The sequence below is a fragment of the Somniosus microcephalus genome, chromosome 5 (assembly GCF_052327205.1).
Source record: "Somniosus microcephalus isolate GS21.2 chromosome 5, FLI_Smic_1.0, whole genome shotgun sequence".
Classification (NCBI taxonomy): Eukaryota; Metazoa; Chordata; class Chondrichthyes; order Squaliformes; family Somniosidae; genus Somniosus; species Somniosus microcephalus.
This window is the reverse complement of record NC_140991.1, coordinates 28869358-28889567: the sequence shown is the minus strand read 5'-3', so window position 1 is coordinate 28889567 and position 20210 is coordinate 28869358. Positions and strand designations below refer to the sequence as shown.

Sequence of the window (20210 nt, the reverse complement as noted above, 5' to 3'; positions counted from 1 at the left end):
GTGCTCTGGTAGTGGCAATTTTAACATTGGCAGTGTGGCTGCAATGTATATTCATGAGGATGCTGCCTGGTATGAAGAAATACAAATAACGAAGAAAGTCTCAAAAAATTGAGCCCTTTTTCATTAGAGCAACAAATATTACAGGACACTATGATAGAAGTGTGTCAGAAGTGTGTCAAATTATGAAAGATGTGACAGGGTAGGTAGAAGCAGACTGTGTATTGGCAGCCGTGCCTTCAGCTGCCTGGGCCCTAAGCTCTGGAATTTCCCCTCTAAACCTCTCCGCCTCTCACCTTCCTCTCCTCCTTTAAGACGCTCCTTAAAACCTACCTCTTTGACAAAGCTTTTGGTCACCTGCCCTAATATCTCCTTATGTGGCTCGGTGTCACACTTTTGTTTGATAGCGCTCCTGCGAAGCGCCTTGGGACATTTTACTATGTTAAAGGCTCTATGTAAATGCATGTTGTTGTATTGCCACATGTATCAAGATAGCTTGCCTCTGTATTGAAAGGGGATGAATAGCACTGTAATTGAGATGTTTGCTTCATAACACCAAGATCATAGGCATGGCTGCGTAAGGTATCCTTCAGCTCCGTGATCATTGATGAGCTTTCCCCCCTTGCAGCTGCCTCGATGCCAGCTGCTGTCAGTAACCAGGCTCTGGATTCAGCATTGCTCACTCTCCCAAAATTGAACCTCCCAATTTTCAAACACTTGATCGGGGGATTATTTCCTGTAATATAATCTCCCTAGACAACTTCTGGCTTGGTATGGAAGTGTGCGCTACCCTGTCAGTCCATCTATATATTCTTTCCTTCAGACCAGAAGGGGAACCAGGCAACACCTAGGGTTAGAAATTCGTCGAAATACAGGCGGTATCGCATCGGCTGCTTGTTATACACGCTGCCCAGTATTCAGCTCCATTGCAGTCAATGGAATTAAATATCAGGCGCTGCGTGGAATGGGCGGCCGATCCGATATCGCCCGGTTTGCGCCACCGCCCGAGATGAATTTCTACCCCCGAGTGTCCTGCTAATACTAGAAGCCTGGAGAGAGGCTATTTTCCATACTGAAGATAGTATTGTAGATGCCAGACATTTACTAGTACCCAGTACACCGAGGTACAGGTTATGAGTGGATTCAAGGCATAATATGAAAAAGACATCAGTGAAATTGATAAATGACACTATAAATGGCTGTCATTGAGTTCGATCCAGCATTATCTGAAGGACCCAAGTATATTTCCAGAATCTAGTGCAAATCAACCACCTTAGAACCTCTGAGATTTAAATACCCAACCAGCTCATCTCCTGCCTTTGCACTGTAGTAATCTCTAAAACACTATATAAAAAAAAACTCCATAGTTCATGGGAGCCAGATTTGTGCTATTTACATTCAAATTTGTGCTACTAGTGATCCCTTTGCACTCTGGGCATTCAATAATAAATAGATTACTGAAATTCTGTTCTAAGCAAGAACAACAACTTGCATTTATATACCGCTTTAATGTAGTGAAACACCCCAAGGTGTATCACAGGAACGTTAGCAAACGAAATTTGCCATTGAGCCACATAAGGAAATATTAGGACAGGTATCCAACAGCTCGGTGAAAGAGGTAGGTTTTAAGGAGCGTTTTAAAGGAGGAGAGAGAGGTAGCGAGGCAGAGGTTTAGGAAGGGAATTCCAGAGCTTAGGGCCCAGGCAGCTGAAGGCACGGCCACCAATGGTGGAGCGAAGAATATCGGGGATGCGTGAGAGGCCAGAATTGGAGGAACGCAGAGATCTCAGCGGACAACTAATGCATAGAGACTAAGGGGGACAAATTCTGTGGGTATACTTCTGATTGTCTGGTATAACTTCGACAGAAGAGCCACGGAAACCCTTGGAAAAACGGCGTAGACGGCATCTGCGCCATTTTTCTGTGGTTTCCGTGGTTCCTCTGCCAAAATTACTGTGGAAAATTGAGAGAGCCTCCGTGAAAATTCAACACCCCTTCCCCCCAAATCCACAGTAGGGTTCATTTACACAGGAACCTTCTCGCCACAGCATTCACTCGCAAACTATCGCCTGTGACGAAGCATCCACTGCAAATTCCACCTGAGCACATTTCTGTCGAGTTTCCAAAGGTAAAAGTGTTCAGTAGATTTTTCTTTCCAGTGTTACCGTTAGAATTTTATTTTGTTATTCATAAGACGGATGGCATTCTTGGAGTTGAATACAATTCTAATGGACTAAAATAAAACACCTTTACTTACCAGACAAAAGCGATGCTGAAGGGTAGTTTGACAGCAGCCATTGGATGATGCCAAGCTGAAACTCAAGCGAAGTCTGCAGATTTTTTGAGGAAAACAGGAAGGAGTTGTTCGGTTTTTAACTTCCTGGCAAGGAATGAGTTAGCGTAGGAGACAGTACAATGAGTTTTGAGCATATTCGTTTAATATGAGAACTTCATGTTTCTACTTCAAACTAAAAGTAAAGGAAATTGTCTTGTATGCAGGGCATATCATCCGTTAGGGCTCCCTCTTGGCTGGCTCCCTCCAATAGATGATGGACCCAGCAGGAGCACCTGATCAGGACATTAGTGTCAGCTGTCGATTCGCTTCTCCAGTGCTGTGATATTTGAATGGCAACTCCACTCACTTAGCAATCCCTGGCTACCACTGCTGATTTAAAATTTCCTCCCCCAGCTACCTAGCTCCAGCTTTCTCCGTGGGACCTGGACTGGAGTCGAGGGGAACGTTTACTATTTAAGTATCAACTTGCCGCAGAACAGGAGCAACAGTTGAGCAGATGTATTGGTGTGTTGTTACTTGAAATCAAAGAGATTTTTTTGTTGGATAGACGACAGAGTCAAGGATTTTTGAGGGTGGAATTTTGAGGGCCGTCCTATACGTGGGTTACCTTAGTTGCATGCGTTTATGGTAATATTTCAGTAATTAGGTTTGGAAAATGCATAAAGAACATAGCTATGGTCCTTTGTCCTCATTACTCTTGAGAAATGTTGTCCAACATCACTGTTTTATTTTTGTAATAATGTGCTGCTTCCAGTCATGACTCCCCTTTATACTCTAGGGATGGAAGATTGAACATAAGAAATAGGAGCAGGAACAGGAGTAGGCCTTGTGGCCCTTTGAGCCTGCTCCGCCATTCAATAAGATCATGGCTGATCTTCGACCTCAACTCCACTTTCCCGCCCGATCCCCGTATCCCTTGATACCCTTAGAGTCCAAAAATCTATTGATTTCAGCCTTGAATATACTCAACGACTGAGCCTCCACAACCCTCTGGGGTAGAGAATTCCAAAGATTCACCACCCTCTGAGTGAAGAAATTTCTCCTCATCTCAGTCCTGAGACTGTGACCCCTGGTTCTAGACTCTCCAGCCCGGGGAAAACAGCCTCTCAGCATCTAAATTATGTGGCCAGCATTGAGGTCATAAAAATGGCCTCAATGTTGACCACATAATTTGCAGCTACGGGGAAACAGAATGTGCAGCGATCTTGGATAATGTTCTCAGCGCGAAACACAATTGTAATGTAACGATCCATACCATCTAAGAGTTACCATTTTCCCTTCACTATTAGCACTAGAGATCATACTGTTTCTTCTAAAGTATTAGTTTAGCGTACCTCAAGGGGATGTTCAAACTGTAATTAGCTGCCAGGAGCACTAGCACATTAGCGTTCCAGGTTTATAAAGCAACTTTGTGCGAAATCTTACTTTCAGCATTCTGCTTAAGGCATTAAAGGTAATCTATCAGCCATTCTTATAACCCAAAGCCAATATTTTAGCACTATTGCCCAGATTAATGGTCACTAACTACATTGGGCAATTTCTCTGTAAATTTCTTCTATTACCTGTACCTCTCTTTTATTAATAGGCTGCGATCAAGAATTATTAAAGGTGGTTTGTTTGAGTAATGTGCTCTTGCTGGACCAGAGGTTGGGGCAAAAAGTCAGCGTGACACCTCCTGCATCTTCAGACTGTGTATTAAAACTATAGAGGTTAACCTTCCAACTTTGTACCCCCAACAAGGACCTTACCTGCCGGGGACTGCATATTGGAAATTTATGCGCTCACTGTACATGATTTCTCACCATTTAAAATTAATGTAAGATTATTTTTATTATATATATTGGGCCAGAAATTCGGGTTGGAGGCTTCCTGCGGGTGCAAGCCCCCGACCTGCACTTACCTACCTCGCCGGCCGTTGTGCTGTGGGCCCGCGTGGGATTCCGATCCTGGGCCTCCTCCAACTGCCGGCGCGCAGTGCTTGCGTATCCCAGGGGCGCAGTTAGTTCGAAGCGTCCCCTGGGATCACGTGGGCCATGGAGAGCCAATCGGAGCAGGGAATCTCTATTCATGGATTTGACAGGAAGACCTATGAATCTATGAATTAGAGATTGGCCCCAAAACATAACTAAAACTTCAAATAATTTTTTTTTAAATCACATTTTTAAAATAATTATAAATTACATAAAATAACTATTTTAAGCAATAATTTAAATTTTTGAAAAAATTAATTACAGTTTTTAACGGGGCTAAAAATAAACTTACCTTTCTTTAAAGTATTTAAAAATAATAAACCTGTGGAAAAAATGTTTTAATTTTACTTAATTCACCACTTACCTTGTTAAAAGCAGGCCTTGAGACTGCTTTTTAAAAGCGTAGCTCCTGGAGACTTACCCTCCCGGAGAAATCTGCAAAAAAAACTGAAGTTCCAGGCGTACGCGCTGCCTCTCCGGCGCACGCGTTCAACCTGTGAACCCCTTCCTTGAAGGGAACGGAAGTTCCAGTTTCCCGCGCATGCGCAGTGCATGCATGAAACCGGCACTTTCGTTGGCCCTACGCGTGAGTACCCAACGCGTACTCTCCCGCGGGGACCCGAATTTCTGGCCCAATATTATGTCTGCATGCACTTCCTGCCTGCACCACTTGCCTTCTGGTTGTCACACTTTGTGTCACACTTTGCACGTCAACCTTGGACATTTTTTGTCCACATTTAACCACTGCTGATTTTCAAATTTCCTCGTCCCATCGTCTATCCTGACGGGATCTCTGTGGAAGCCTAGATTGGCGTCGGGAGGGAGGTTTACTATTTAAATATCAAATTGCTGGAGGACAGGAGCAACAGCTGAATACTCTAGTTAGAATGAGAAAGAGCAGCGAGAAAGTGCATTGATTATGAATTTTGTGGATGCAATTTTGGGGTTATCTTATACGTGGATTGCCTTATACGCAAGTATATACGGTAATGTTTCAGTACTTAGCCTTGGAAAAAGTATAAAGAACTGTTTGCTTGTCTCCTATACCCTGTGAGGAATGTGGTCCAAAATCACCAGATTATTTTTGTAATCCGCTGCTTCTAAGCTGCTGTGTTTTGCTGATGCAAACTGTAATTAAACAACTGGCCCACTAGGCGGCGTGCTTGGTCTTTGAACATTTTGAGAGTCTCAAAATCTTCAAGATTGAGTCTTTTTTTTATTCCGGTAAAGTTTGTTTCAAATTTTAGTCTTTTACAGAGCTTTTTTTGCACTTAAATTTTAAATGCAATTTATTTCTCCTTTCATTTAGGCTGAATATACTGCTCAGTGGGTCAGGGGAGGGGAGGGGAGGATCAGTCTGCTGATTGTCGGCTGAACCTGCAATAGGAATGTTAGGCTGGTGCGCCTGAGCATTGGGCTTAGGTTTGGTGCATTAAATGGATGACAGGGCCATTTGGTCAAATTGGGGGGGAAAGGGTGGGGCAATTCGGGGTGGGGGGTGGGGGGAACTACCAGGGACCGGTTTATGTCTAACTGGGGAGGGAAACTTTTTCCAAGAAAGAGTTGCTCTAGCAATTGATGGGTGAGGCTAGGCAACAAGTCAAGCGCAAAATCTAATTGAACAATCTGAGAGGCAGCCATTGACAGAGATTCAGTAGGTGGGTCAGTGTGTGGGATTCTGCTGTCCTAGCAAAGGTTAGCAAAGTAACTTAAAAATGGACATTGGTCATTTACAGCACCATCTACAGGTGTATCTGATTCTGCAGGTATAATGTTGCTGCTTTTATAATGGCCTTTCCATTGGCAAGGCCCGACATAGAAATTTTCAATGCATTTTTAGATGGAATGTTCTGACCCACTCAGCATTCTTAATAGATGTTTCGACCAATATTTTTTTTAGCCCTGGGACCCCCATAAAGTTGAGCTCATCCAAAACTCTGCTGTCCGTGTCCTAACTCGCACCGAGCCCTGTTCACCCATCACCCCTGTGCTCGCTGACCTACATTGGCTCCCGATCCAGCAACGCCTCAATTTTAAAATTCTCATCCTTGTTTTCAAATCCCTCCGTGGCCTCGCCCCTCCCTATCTCTGCGACCTCCTCCAGCCCTACAACCCTCCGAGATCTCTGTGCTCCTCCAATTCTGGCCTCTTGCGCATCCCCCAATTTTAATTGCTCCACCATTGGCAGCCGTGCCTTCAGCTGCCCTGGCCCTAAGCTCTGGCATTCCCTCTGCCTCTCTACCTCTCCACTTCTCTCTCCTCCTTTAAGATGTTCCTCAAAACCTACCTCTTTGACCAAGCATTTGGTCACCTGTCCTAATATCTCCTTATGTGGCTCGGTGTCAAATTCTGTTTGATAACGCTGCTGTGAAGCACCTTGGGAGCCTTTTACTACGTTAAAGGCACTATATAAATGCAATTAGTTGTTGTTGTTCCTCGGATGGCATTTGTTCATTGCCAACTTGTAGTCCTTCCTCCATGCCTGTAGCAACTATCTACACTCCATTCCTCCGAATATAAAAAAAAATCTGAAACACCGTTATATAGATTGTATTTTTTTTTTAAATGGTTACAGTCAAAGAGCAACCTGGCCCAGTGTGTCCGGCTGTACTGCCTGACCCATATTCTACCCTAGCCTGATGGCTGCCACTTTGCTGCCTGCCCTGAGTCCCCATGTCACCCGTTGTGCTGCCCGACCTTCATTCAGTCCGTCCTGGCCTCGTGTCTGTACTGCCTGATCCATGTGTTCCGTTTACTCGCTTCTGCTTACTGCTCCAAGTTGCAACCACCGTCCATCCCCCCCGATGTCTTAAGTTTTCATGATTCTGCCGTGCAGGTGTTTTCTAGATAATTTCATCAATCTAAGGTGCCTCCAGCCTGCAACAGATCTTGATGGTAGTTGGAAGAGAGACAAAAACTATAATAGGATGTTTGTGTTCAATGCTTTTGGCAGAAAATGGTAACGGAGAGGTGTAGGGATGATGAGGAGGCGGGAAGTGATGAGCAGGTGACACTGGACCCCACTTGGAATCTCCCCTTTCTAGTCCAGGAGCATTAAAAATGTAGTCTAAGGTTTGTGAACACGGACAGAGGGAGGGCTACTGACATGAACCAGAGATTGCGTTCAGGCCCAAGGCGATGTTGTCCACTCGCCCTTTTATTTTATTTGTTCATGGGATGTGGGCGTCACTGGCAAGGCCAGCATTTATTGCCCATCCCTAATTGCCCTTGGAAAGGTGGTGGTGAGCCACCTTCTTGAACCGCTGCAGTCCGTGTAGCAGTTTGGTACAACTGACTGGCTTGCTAGGCCATTTCAGAGGGCAGTTAAGAGTCAACCACATATAGGCCAGACCGGGTAAGGACAGCAGATTCCCTTCCCTAAAGGGCAACAGATGGGCTTTTACGACAATCCGATAGCTTTTTATTCCAGATTTATTTAATTAACTGAATTTAAATTCCCCAGTTGCCGTGGTGGGATTTAATTTTGTGTCTTTGGATCGTTAGCCCAGGCCTCTGGATTACCAGTCCAGTAACATAACCACTATACTACTGTACTCCTAACCTTACCTCTTGTCCGCTGCTGAGCCCCATCACTTACATTTTATAGTGACTTTTCAGCTCTCTTCTTCTCATCTTCATGTTTTAGGAAGGTTTGCACTGAAGATGTGAATCCTCTCCAGGGTGCTGTGGGAATGGGACTGTAACCCTCTGTTGTCCCTGTGTTGGAGCACCTCTCCCCTACCTTGCTCTACCTTTCCCCTCTGGCCTTCAGCATCACAGTCCTGCGCGGTCCCTGGCCAATTGACACCCTGCCCAGTAACCACATTCACCCTGAAGAATACACTTGCTTTTGATTCTGCATGTGCAATACCACGGGAGATCAACAAATAATCTAAAATCAAAATAAGGATAGACTTTAAACTGGTGACTGAATTATGTCTGTGTACCCAATTCTATTTATCGACACCCTCACCTGAAGACTAAACTTAGTCTTGACTCCTGTGTGCTGTGCCATTGGAGTTTGACTAGTGTATATTGAGGCTTCTTGTTTATCACCTGTATTTCCTGTTGTTTTGATATAGTAACACTTTTGTGACATTGGTAATGCCTAAAGTGTAAAAGTAAAATCTGCTTTTCTTCTCTTACTTTTAATAGGTAACACTGAGTCCTCCCACCACTTGTGGCACTGTGATATGAGTTGCTCAAGTTTGCCTGCCATTACATATTTGAAAAGGAAAGAATTCCAGGGCTGTGGGGGAGTGGGACTAATTGGATGGCTCTTTCAAAGAGCCGGCACAGGCACGATGGGCCGGATGGCCTCCTCCCGTGCTCTATGCTTGTATGATTTTGGCCTTGGGGGGATTCACTATGTATTTCCAATTTAGTAAAGCAATCCTTTAAGCGCCTTACTGTTAACCATTCCAGGAATCTGAATCATTCCCAATTGCAAACTGCCCTTGTGTGTAAGAAAAAAGGATTGTACAAATCAATTGAATTTTATTGCACAACCGTTGCCACTTCTCCCCTAATCCCCCCAAAATAGGTATACAAAAATTCGTGTTTCTCTTTCAGTCCTGCTTCCAAAGCTTTCCCATATTCTTTTTCCTGGCATTTGGCTAAGGCTATGCTGAAATTTATGTCTGGGGATTACCATTACCCAAGATTTACGTATACCGGTTAATATTAACTTTAACAAATCAATCTAACAAATAAAAGCTGTCTTGAATTGTTGGAATGGATTATTTTGATTGCTGCATGGGAAAGCTGACTCCATTAAAAAAAAAAAGAATTGCCTTTTCTCCATTAACTATCCGATGTCCATTTTGCCTGCAAACATTCAAGGGATTAGAGAGCTTTGTTCGACTTCTGATGGGATGGCAAGACTAATTAGCTAGGTTACAATGGAATGGAGACCTTGTCCTCACAGAGCCACGATTGCATTGATAAAATGAAAAGAACATCTGAAAAGGTGAAATAACAGCAAATTCTGGAAATATACAGCATTGCTGTTAGCATCTGAAAAGAGAAACGATAGAAAGTGTTTCGGATGGAGAACCTTCCTTCAGTCCAGTTCACACAGTCATATGATTTGGCTTTTTAAAATACAGTTTAATGCTTGATTGATTCAAACACCAGAAATATAGCCAGTTTACTGGAGGAAGGAATAGGACAGCTGTCTGGGTATTCCATTGGGAAAAGAAAAACTGTTTTGTATGCACTCAGCATTTACAAATCCTCTGTCTTATTGCTTGTGCCTGGCCAAATAGTCCATCGAAAGGCTTTCCACTGGCACAGCTAGATCTACATGGTGTTAGTGTGTTACAAGTTGGCACAACCAATTTGGACGAACCAGTATACAGCCAGAATGGGAGGAGAAGGGATTGAAACCTCTTGGGGAATGTGCTGTTTAGTTTGTCCTGCTGTTTAGGCTCGTGTACAGAACCCACTCACATTACTTTCATCTTCCTCATTCCTTGCCAGCTGAGGGAGTTGCTTTTTTTCCCCGTTCTCCTCTTATTCCCATTTACAGCTCCTCCAGACCCATCTTTTCTTTCTTTACTTGTTCCGTTACTATCCCCTTTCGCCTTGCACCATCATCCCTTTTGTCATTTAATCTCTCCAGCCCTCCATCCTATCACAGACCTTCCCTTTCGTTCTTCCTCCCCTCCCCCCTTTCCCTGCCTCTCTACTTGCGTAAAACCTGTTACAGGAAACTCTCGTTTAAACGGCACCTAAATATCCGGAATTCTCTCTTAACCGGCAAAATTCTCGCTCAGAAAACAACACCTCAACAACCGGCAATGTTGCCGAGTCCGAGTCTCCCGCGGTGGCCGAGTTAGTCAGTGGGGGTAGTTCTCCAAACTGCCACTACTCAGCTTCTTGGCGCTGTCGGAAGTCGGAACACCTCAATACCCCTGTAACAGGAGTCTGACTCTCCCGCGCTGCCGGTAGTCTCTTCTGATCCGCCATTTTACAGGGGTACTGTGTGTCTCCCACGCTGCTGGTAGTCATTGCATTGCATTACCCTCAACTGGCAGTACTGTACTTAATCAAGCATCTTCCACCATCCATTTAACACAACATTCTGTAAGTGAGTACCCAATTACTGTATACTGCACATTTCTTGATTTTTTAAATTTTTCTTTGTTAAAAATAGCCTTGGTAGATAACCCTCTCCGTCAACCGGCAACACGGCGGTGCCGGATACCAAAGAGTTTCCTGTACATCTCTAACTTTTTCCAATTCAGATGAAGGGTCATCGACCTGAAACATTAACTCTGTTTCTCTCTCCACAGATGCTGCCTGACCAGCTGAGTGTTTCCATAATTTTAAATTTTTTTCTTTGCATTTATATTTCCTCATACCAGGCAGCATTCTCGTGAGTCTATCCTCGCTATTGCCTCAATATCTTTCCTATAGTGTGGAGCCCAAAACTGCACACCGCACTGCAACTGTGGTCTTACTAAGGTTTTATATAGATTCACCATTACATTGTGACTTTTATATTCAATACCGTTTCCCATAAAACCCAGTATTCGATTAACTTTTCTGTGGCCTCATCCACTTGAATTACTGCTTTTAAAGTCTTGTGAACCTGAACCCCCAAATTACTCTGCTGTTCCACATCACCCAGCTTTCCCCTGTTCAAAGTATAATTACACTGTAGGAATGTCTAGTTCCTATCCAAAAGACTGAGGTCCACTCAGGTGATCAAATAAACGAGGTTTAATGAAAGGTAACAGAGTTTAACGGATAACTACAGGAGAACATCGAATATAGGTCTAGTCAGTTCGGAGGCTCCACGAGGACTGCTAGGGCGGTCCCATGGCTGACGTCATGACGTCATCATGTTTTTCCCGCCAGTGGGGGATCACGTGATGAACGGCGTGACGTCATCGCGTTTGCCCGCGCTATTAAAGTGATCGCGCTCTGTACATGTAAACAGTGAAAACAAAGATACAGACTCAGGCTGCAGCCAACATATTATTAAAGGGAATTATATACAATTGATTGGAGTCCCTTAGTGGCTCCGCCACAACACTATTATTTCTTTTTACTTCACACTTACTGGCGTTGAATTCTATCTGACACTTCTTTGCCCATTCCACCATCTTATCAGTATTCCCTTGCAGCTTTCTTTGCTCCTCAGAATGATTTACTATGCCTCCTACTTTAGTATCATCTGCGAACCACACCTTCTATAGCCAAATCATTGGTATACACAGTAAACAGACGTCGGCACAGAACAGAAACCTGTGAGGCACTGCTACCCACTCCCAATCACTGAGAAACTGCCCTTAATTGCTGCTGCCTGTGTTTTTCATTCCATCCAGTTTTTAATCCAATTTGCTGCCTTCGCCCTCACTTCATAACTGTTAATCTTGTCTAATAATCTCCCATATGATACCTCGTCAAAGACTTTCTGAAAGTCAATGTACACCACATCCACTGCATTTCCCCCATTTAATCAGAGTCAGAGGGAGAGAAATTCGGTATCGCCCCGTTTAGGGTGCAATTATCGGCCGGGCGCAAAGTTTAGTGCCTGCCGCTAATTATCGCCTCCGACTGCAAACTTGGTTTCTATCGCCCCTGGAGGTGATTGGAGCACTAAATCAGGCGCTACACACCTGTCTTAAGGTGCTAACGCCGAGGAGCGAAGCGCTAACTCAGAACGCTGGTGAAGCTCATGTGATGTCAGTCAGCAATGGAACACAGACACAATGGCGCCGGCCAGTTCTTAAAGGGGAGGGTCAATCTTGCTCTCCATCCACACCCTGCTCATTGCAGCCTTGAATCTCAGCCTGGAGAGACCTGTACATCAATTATGCTGGAAAGAACAATGGAGAGGCCCAGGGAAAGAGCTCAGAGTGCAGCCCCCAAGTCTCTTCAAAATCGATGCAAGGAAGGTCAAATCAAAATGAACTTGCAAAGTGCTGTTCAGTACCCAAAACTCCTTCACACAGCGTTGAATCGCTCCAGAAGTCTCTCTCTCTCAGAATGCATGGTGCAAAAATGTCGCCAACAAAAAAAAGGCAGGAAGCGGCCGCCTTTAAATAGCGCTCCCCCAGCCCCTTCCCGACTGCAAAACGTTCCCCTCAACTTGTCGTTGCTAGCGGCAGGCGGTAAGGCAGGGGGCACCACTCAATATCCGGTCCGGGGCGTTGCACGCTCGACTGACATCACGATCTGCCGGCGCAGGAGATCGTGGCGGTAGTGTTTAGTGCCGTCGCAAAATGTCTGGTCAATTTCGCGAGCAGCGCAAACATCGCCGCACCCGGGCGCTAGTTGCTTTGCGCCCCGTTAGCGCCCTCTTAGGGCGCAAACGGGAGGCACCAATCAACCGAATTTTTCCCCCATAGAGTCATAACGGCAAAGAAGGAGGCCATTCAGCCCATCATAAGAACATAAGAAATAGGAGCAAGAGTCGGCCATTTGGCCCCTCGAGCCTGCTCTGCCATTCAATAAGATCATGGCTGATCTTCTACCTCAACTCCACTTTCCTGCACAATCCCCATTTCCCTTGATTCCCTTAATATCCAAAAATCTATCAATCTCTGTCCTGAATATATTCAATGCCTGAGCCACCACAGCCCTCTGGGGTAGAGAATTCCAAAGATTCACCACCCTCTGAGTGAAGAAATTTCTCCTCATCTCAGTCGTAAATGATCACACCCCTTATTCTGAGACTGTGACCCTTGGTTCTAGATTCGCAGCCAGGGGAAACATCCTCCCTGCACCTACCCTGCCAAGCCCTGTAAGAATTTTGTTTGTTTCAATGAGATCACCTCTCATTCTTCTAAACTCTAGGGAATATAGGCCTAGTCTACTCAATCTGTCCTCATAGGACAATCCCCCCATCCCAGGAATCAGTCTGGTGAACCTTCGTTGCACTCCCTCTATGGCAAGTATATCCTTCCTTATGTAAGGAGTCAAAATTGTACACAATACTCCAGGTGTGGTTTCACCAGGGCCCTATATAATTGCAGTAGGACGTCTTTACTCTTACTGCCGGCTCTCTGTAGAGCAATCTAGTCAGTCCCATTCCCCCGCTCTATTGCCGTAGCCCTGCAAGTTTATTTCTCTCAAGTGCCTATCCAGTCTCCCCTTGAAAACATTGAGTGTCTCCGCTTCCACCACTTCCGTCGGTAGCGTATTCCAGGTCATCACCACTCGCTGTGTAAAAAAGTTTTCCCTCACATCTCCCCTGTATCTTTTGCCCAAAACCTTAAATCTGTGTCCTAGTCCTTGTACCATCAACTAGTGGGAACAGCCTTTCCCCGTCTAGCCTATCCAAACCTGTCATAATCTTGTACACCTCTATCAAATCACCCCTCAACCTCCTTTGCTCTAATGAAAACAAATCCAGCTTCTCCAACCTGTCCTTGTAGCTAAGATCCCCCATCCCCGGAACCATTCTGGTAAATCGCCTCTGCACCCTCTCAAGGGCCTTCACATCCTTCCTAAAGTGTGGTGACCAGAACTGGACACAATACTCCAGTTGTGGCCTAACCAGCGCTTTATAAAAGTTCAGCATAACTTCTCTACTTTTGTACTCAGCTACTTATGAAGCCCAAGATCCCATATGCTTTGTTAACCACTCCCTCAATATGTCCTGCCACCTTCAGGGACCTATGCACATTAACTCCCAGGTCCCTCTGTCCCTGCACACTCTTTAAAACTGTGTCATTAAGTGCACATTGCCTCTCCCTGTTCCTTCTGTCAAAATGCATCACCTCTGTGGTGTATGTGCCTTTAAGAGCCCCTGTGTACTGTAATGCCGGTAGTGGCCACTCGGGCTCTATAAGCCTGTATAGTGTCTTGTATCTTTTAGTGCACCTCCAGACTTTGTCCAGTAAACACCTGTTAAACCAACTCCTGCATTCCGTGTCTCCATTAACACACGGATACAACAGTGGCGACGAATTGGAAATGGACTTACCTGCAATTTGGCAGCACCTCAAGGAGATCGATTCCTCAGACGAAGGTCGAAGAGAAGAAAAAAAAAAAGAAAAAACTGTGGTTTCACCAGCTAGCCGGGCTGGTGGCAGGTACTGCAATAATCCTTCCTGGGTGGCGGGCTGGGGCTCGATCGGCTGGCTCTGCAGCAGGGCCGAGCAGCGAAGGCGGAGGCAAACAGAGACGAGGGGTGGAGCACTCGGTAGACGGCCAGCTCTGCAAAGCAGGTCGGCGTTCGGACCAAGCAGAGGGAGGGAAAAGTCCCAGAGAGTCCGGCGGGAACGAGTCTCCGACTATTAAAAGTATCTGTATAAATAAAAACTGCAGAGAACAGCGTTGTCAGCAGCGAAAGCGCGGGAGGCGTCATTTTTTTTCTCGGCAGGGAAGAAAGGAAAGCGCGGGAGGCGCCATTTTTTTTTCAGGATGCCTAAGACTGGCAATATTACTGCTTTCGATAATGATGTAGAGGATTGGACCATAGGAGACTGGTTAAGAAGGTAAGAGCCCATGGGATCCAGGGTGCCTTGGCGCGTTGGATCCTAAACTGGCTGAGTGGCAGGAGGCAGAGTGTGATGGTTGAAGGTTGCTTTTGTGACTGGAAGCCTGTGTCCAGTGGGGTACCTCAGGGATCGGTGCTGGGTCCCTTGTTGTTCGTGATCTACATAAATGATCTGGATGAGAATGTAAAAGGTATGATCAGTAAGTTCGCAGATGACACGAAAATTGGTGGGGTGGTAAATTGCGAGGAGGAAAGCCTCCGGCTACAGGACGATATAAACGGGTTGGTCAGATGGGCGGAAAAGTGGCAAATGGAATTTAACCCTGAAAAGTGCGAGGTGATGCATTTTGGACGGACAAATAAGGCAAGGGAATACACAATGAGTGATAGGACCCTAGGAAGTACAGAGGGTCAGAGGGACCTTGGTGTACATGTACATAGATCCCTGAAGGCAGCGGAGCAGGTAGATAAGGTGGTTAAAAAGGCATATGGGATACTTGCCTTCATTAGCCGAGGCATAGAATATAAGAGCAGGGAGGTTATGATGGAGCTGTACAAAACGCTGGTGAGGCCACAGCTGGAGTACTGTGTGCAGTTCTGGTCGCCTCACTATAGGAAGGATGTGATTGCTTTGGAGAGGGTGCAGAGAAGATTCACCAGGATGTTACCTGGGATGGAGCGCCTCAGCTATGAAGAGAGGCTGGACAGGCTGGGGTTGTTTTCCTTGGAGCAGAGAAGGCTGAGGGGGGACCTGATTGAGGTGTACAAAATGATGAGGGGCATAGATAGGGTAGATAAAGAGGAACTTTTCCCCTTAGTAGGGGGGCCAATAACAAGGGGGCATAGATTCAGGGTAAGGGGCAGGAGATTTAGAGGGGATTTGAGGAGGAACTTTTTCACCCAGAGGGTGGTTGGAATGTGGAACTCACTGCCTAAAAGGGTGGTAGAGGCAGGAACCCTCACAACATTCAAGAAGCATTTGGATGAGCACTTGAAATGCCATTGCATACAAGGCTATGGACCAAATGCTGGAAAATGGGATTAGACTGAACAGGGATGGATGGGCGGCGCAGACACGATGGGCCGAAGGGCCTCTTTCTGTGCTGTAAAACTCTAAAACTCGATGACATATGTGGAAAGAGTGGAGGTATATTGCACAGCGAATGAAATAGAGGATGATAAAAAGGCATCGATACTTCTAAATCTAATGGGCGCAAAGACATACGGGCTGTTACGAAACGTAATCACTCCAGCCAAACCGATGGACAAGACTTTTAAGGAGATTGTTGATGCCCTACAGGAGCACTTAAACCCAACACCGCTGCTGATAGCGGAACGATTCAAATTCTTCAGGAGGAATCAGCACAAGAATGAAAGTAACGCTGATTACCTCACCGAATTAAAAGCACTGCCAATTCGGAGCAGGACTGGCAGATTCTCTTCGAGACAAATTCGTCTGCGGTCTCCTAAGTGAAGGAACACAGAAAAGGCTACTTTCTGAGAAAGATTTAACACTGGACGAGGCTTTCAGTGTGGCTGTATCATACGAAGCAGCAGCAAGAGGAGCTGCAGAGATACAGCAAAAGCCACAGGACTTCGGCACCCATGAAATGACACAGGGTTTCGAGAGATGCTATCGCTGCGGCAGATCCACCCATGACCAGAGGAACTGCTGGTTCAAGGACAAAGCATGCAGGCAATGCGGAAAGATGGGACACATTGCACGTGTATGCCGATCTGGAAACAAAAAATCCACTGACAGAAAAAAAATCAATAAGGAAAAGTACAGAAAGGTACAAATGATGACGGACAGTAGCTCCGAAGACCAGAAGAGCGATAGCGACTCCGGAAACAAGAGACTAAGCTGTCTCAAATTACATAATGTAATTGCCAAAGAAGATTACCAGACCATTTGGGTTACCCTCACGATAGCGGGGTCCCCAGTTAAAATGGAGCTAGATACAGGATCAGCTCTGACCGTCATAAATCGACGGGATTACGAGCGGCTATTTCCGCATATACCTTTGAAAGACACATCCATTATCTTGAAAACATATACGGGGCAGAAAGTATACCCAAAAGGGAAAATAAGGGTGCCTGTTGTATACAACGGCAAGGAAATACAGAAGTTGTATTTATACGTTCTGCAAGATGGTGGTCCACCGCTGTTCGGACGTGAATGGATCAGGAAGATACGTTTAGACTGGCACTCCATTCAGGCACTGACGGTGACCAGTAAGAAAAAAAATGATGATGACGTCATACCTGAACGATTAAAAGACATCTTGGCCAACGCCAAAGAAGTGTTCCAACAGGAACTAGGAACCTTGAAAGGCGTCACCGCCTCAATAAAAGTGGAAGATGCGGCAATTCCCAAGTTTTTTAAGGCAAGGCCGGTGCCATACGCAATTCGTCCAGCAGTCGAGGCAGAGCTGGAGAATTTAGAAAAGACAGGCGTGTTATCCAAGATAGATTGGAGCGAGTGGGCAACACCCATCGTCCCGGTCATGAAGAAAACGTTGAACAATGATAAATCTGAAGAACAGAGAAAAATTCGCATCTGTGGGGACTTCAAGGTGATTGTAAACCCGGTCCTTCACACGGTACAGTATCCTCTTCCGAGGATAGAAGATATTTTCGCCTCACTATCCGGAGGGAAACGTTTCACCAAAATTGACTTGGCACAGGCATATCTACAGATGGAGGTTGAGGAGGCCTCTAAAAAGTATCTCACGATAAATACACACAAAGGCTTGTACCAGTACAATCGACTGGTTTTCGGAGTAGCATCAGCTCCAGCTATCTGGCAAAGAGCTATGGAGCAAGTCCTGCAAGGGATTCCGAGGACTCAATGCTACCTAGACGACATCCTTGTAACAGGAGAAAACGACAACGAGCACCTTGCCAATTTGGAGCAGGTGCTCACTAGGCTGAGAGAACAGGGCCTACGAGCAAATCGCCCCAGTGCGAATTTTTTCAGAAACAAATATCATATTGTGGCCACATAATTAACGAAGAAGGGTTGCATAAGTCACCTGAAAAAATTGAAGCGGTCATAAAAGCCCCAGCACCTGAAAATGTCTCACAATTAAGGTCGTTCCTGGGATTGATAAATTACTATCATAAATTTTTACCGAACTTGTCAACTGTTCTGCACCCTCTTAACGAACTGCTACAAACGGGAGTAATTTGGAAATGGAGCGAAGACTGTAAACATGCCTTCCATAAATGTAAAGGCTTGATCACGTCCAAGGAAGTTTTGGCTCATTACAACCCATCACTGCCAATCAGACTGGCGTGCGATGCATCCCCTTACGGCATAGGAGCGGTATTATCGCATAGATTCCCTGATGGCTCGGAGCGGCCGATAGCTTTTGCGTCACGCTCATTGAACTCAGTTGAGCGTAACTATGCCCAGATCGACAGGGAAGCACTCAGCCTGGTATGGGGAGTGAAGAAATTCAACCATTACCTACACGGACAAAAATTTACCTTGTTGACTGACCATCAACCCCTCGTCTCCATATTCAACCCTAAAAAGGGCGTTCCCATTATGACAGCGCAAAGGCTACAGAGGTGGTCCCTTTTCCTAAGGGCACACCAATATGACATAGAATACAAAGGATCAAAACAGCATGGAAATGCTGACGGTTTATCGCGTCTACCGTTGCCAACGGTAGAAGAGGCACCTACAGTAGACCCAGTGGAAATGTTCCACTCAACCATAGTGGAATGTCTACCAGTAACAAATTCTACCATTGAAAAAGAAACGAGAAATGACCCGACTCTCTCTCAAGTCTACGATTTAACGGTGAAGGGATGGCCAGCACATGGCGAACCACTGTTGCCAGCATTCTTGCAAAGAAGAGAACAGCTGTCAGTGTGCCGAGGAACCTTGATGTGTGGATCCAGAGTGGTGATTCCACCCAAACTCCAGGATAAAATGCTAAAGGAGCTTCACGAGGGGCATCTGGGTGGAGTGAAAATGAAGAACCTAGCCAGAGCGTTTGTGTGGTGGCCAGGTATCGATGGAGACATCGAAGAAATGACCAAGGGCTGTCTGGGATGCCAGAAGGTCCAAAACGCCCCACCACAAGCCCCTCTACATCCATGGGAGTGGCCCTCATCTCCATGGCAAAGGGTACACATCGACTTTGCTGGTCCATTTATGGACTCAATGTTCTTAATCACGGTTGATGCACACTCCAAGTGGCCGGAGGTAATAAAGATGTCCTCCACCACCACGGAAAAAACCATCACAGTATTAAGGACCATATTTGCCAGGAATGGGCTGCCTGAACAGATCTGTTCTGATAATGGACCACAATTTGTGTCCGAAGAATTCAGGAAGTTCTTAAAAAACAATGGGGTTAAGCACTACACGTCCGCCCCATACCATCCCGCCACCAATGGATTGGCTGAAAGGTTTGTCGAGACCTTCAAGAAGGCCATAAAGGCTATGGGTAATGAAGACATTAATCTACAGCATAAGGTAGATAACTTCTTGTTTGCCTACAGGAATGCAACACATGTGGTTACAAACCAAACTCCCGCCATGATGTTTTTCAAAGAGGACTAAGATGCCGGCTGGATTTGATCAAGCCAAACATGAGAAGGGACGTAGAGAACCAGCAATTTCAAGGCATGAATGCAAGGCCAACTAGAACCTTTCAGATAGGTCAACAAGTTTTGGCCCGAGACTACCGTACCGAGAAATGGCAGCCTGGAACTATTTGCACATGACTAGGACCGCTGATGTATACCGTGGACATTGGAGAAAGCATAATAAGGCGCCATGCTGACCAGATCATAGAGTCATCCGAAAAGGGACAACCTACACCACCACTCTATACACCTAATGATGAAGCAGAGATACCCATAGTATCTACCTCCGATCCGGTGATACTAGAACCAGATGAACCCGACACTGGCATTCAAGCCGAATCGACCTTGCTAAAAGAACCTACTACACCACCAAAAACTACTGCACCACCGAGGCGTTATCCGGACCGAGTCAGGAAGCCTCCAGAGAGACTGACTTATAATTGATTAACTGCAGCAAATGTGTAGATTATTGTTCTTGTACACATGTTAATAACAATTACTTAAAATGTTATGTACTGGTTGTCTAAAAGGGGAGGAATTGTGGTGTATGTGCCTTTAAGAGCCCCTGTGTACTGTAATGCCGGTAGTGGCCACTCGGGCTATATAAGCCTGTATAGTGTCTTGTATCTTTTAGTGCACCTCCAGACTTTGTCCAGTAAACACCTGTTAAACCAACTCCTGCATTCCGCGTCTCCATTAACACACGGATATAACAACCTCGCACTTCTCTGTATTAAATTCCATCTACCACTTGCCTGCCCATTCTGCTAGCCTTTGTATGTCCTGTTGCAGTCGATTGGTATCATCATCACTGTTTGCCACACCCCAAGTTTGGTGTCATCGGCAAATTTAGAGATTCTACTCTGTATTCCAATATCCAGGTCAT

General features: G+C 45.5%; 1 protein-coding gene across 3 annotated transcripts in view; it reads left to right on the top strand.

The window, feature by feature from the left end:
* Positions 1–20210, top strand: part of xylb (xylulokinase homolog (H. influenzae)) — a 273474-nt gene that overhangs the window by 123789 nt on the left and 129475 nt on the right. The window contains exon 16 of one of the 3 annotated variants that reach the window (XM_085987478.1): positions 8419–10366. The exons of the other annotated variants lie outside the window; for them this stretch is intronic. Within the exon in view, the coding sequence (XP_085843604.1) occupies positions 8419–8648 (230 nt within the window). The 3' untranslated portion in view covers positions 8649–10366. Of the gene's footprint in view, positions 1–8418; positions 10367–20210 lie in introns of those variants that run through there. 3 annotated transcript variants of the gene reach the window in all.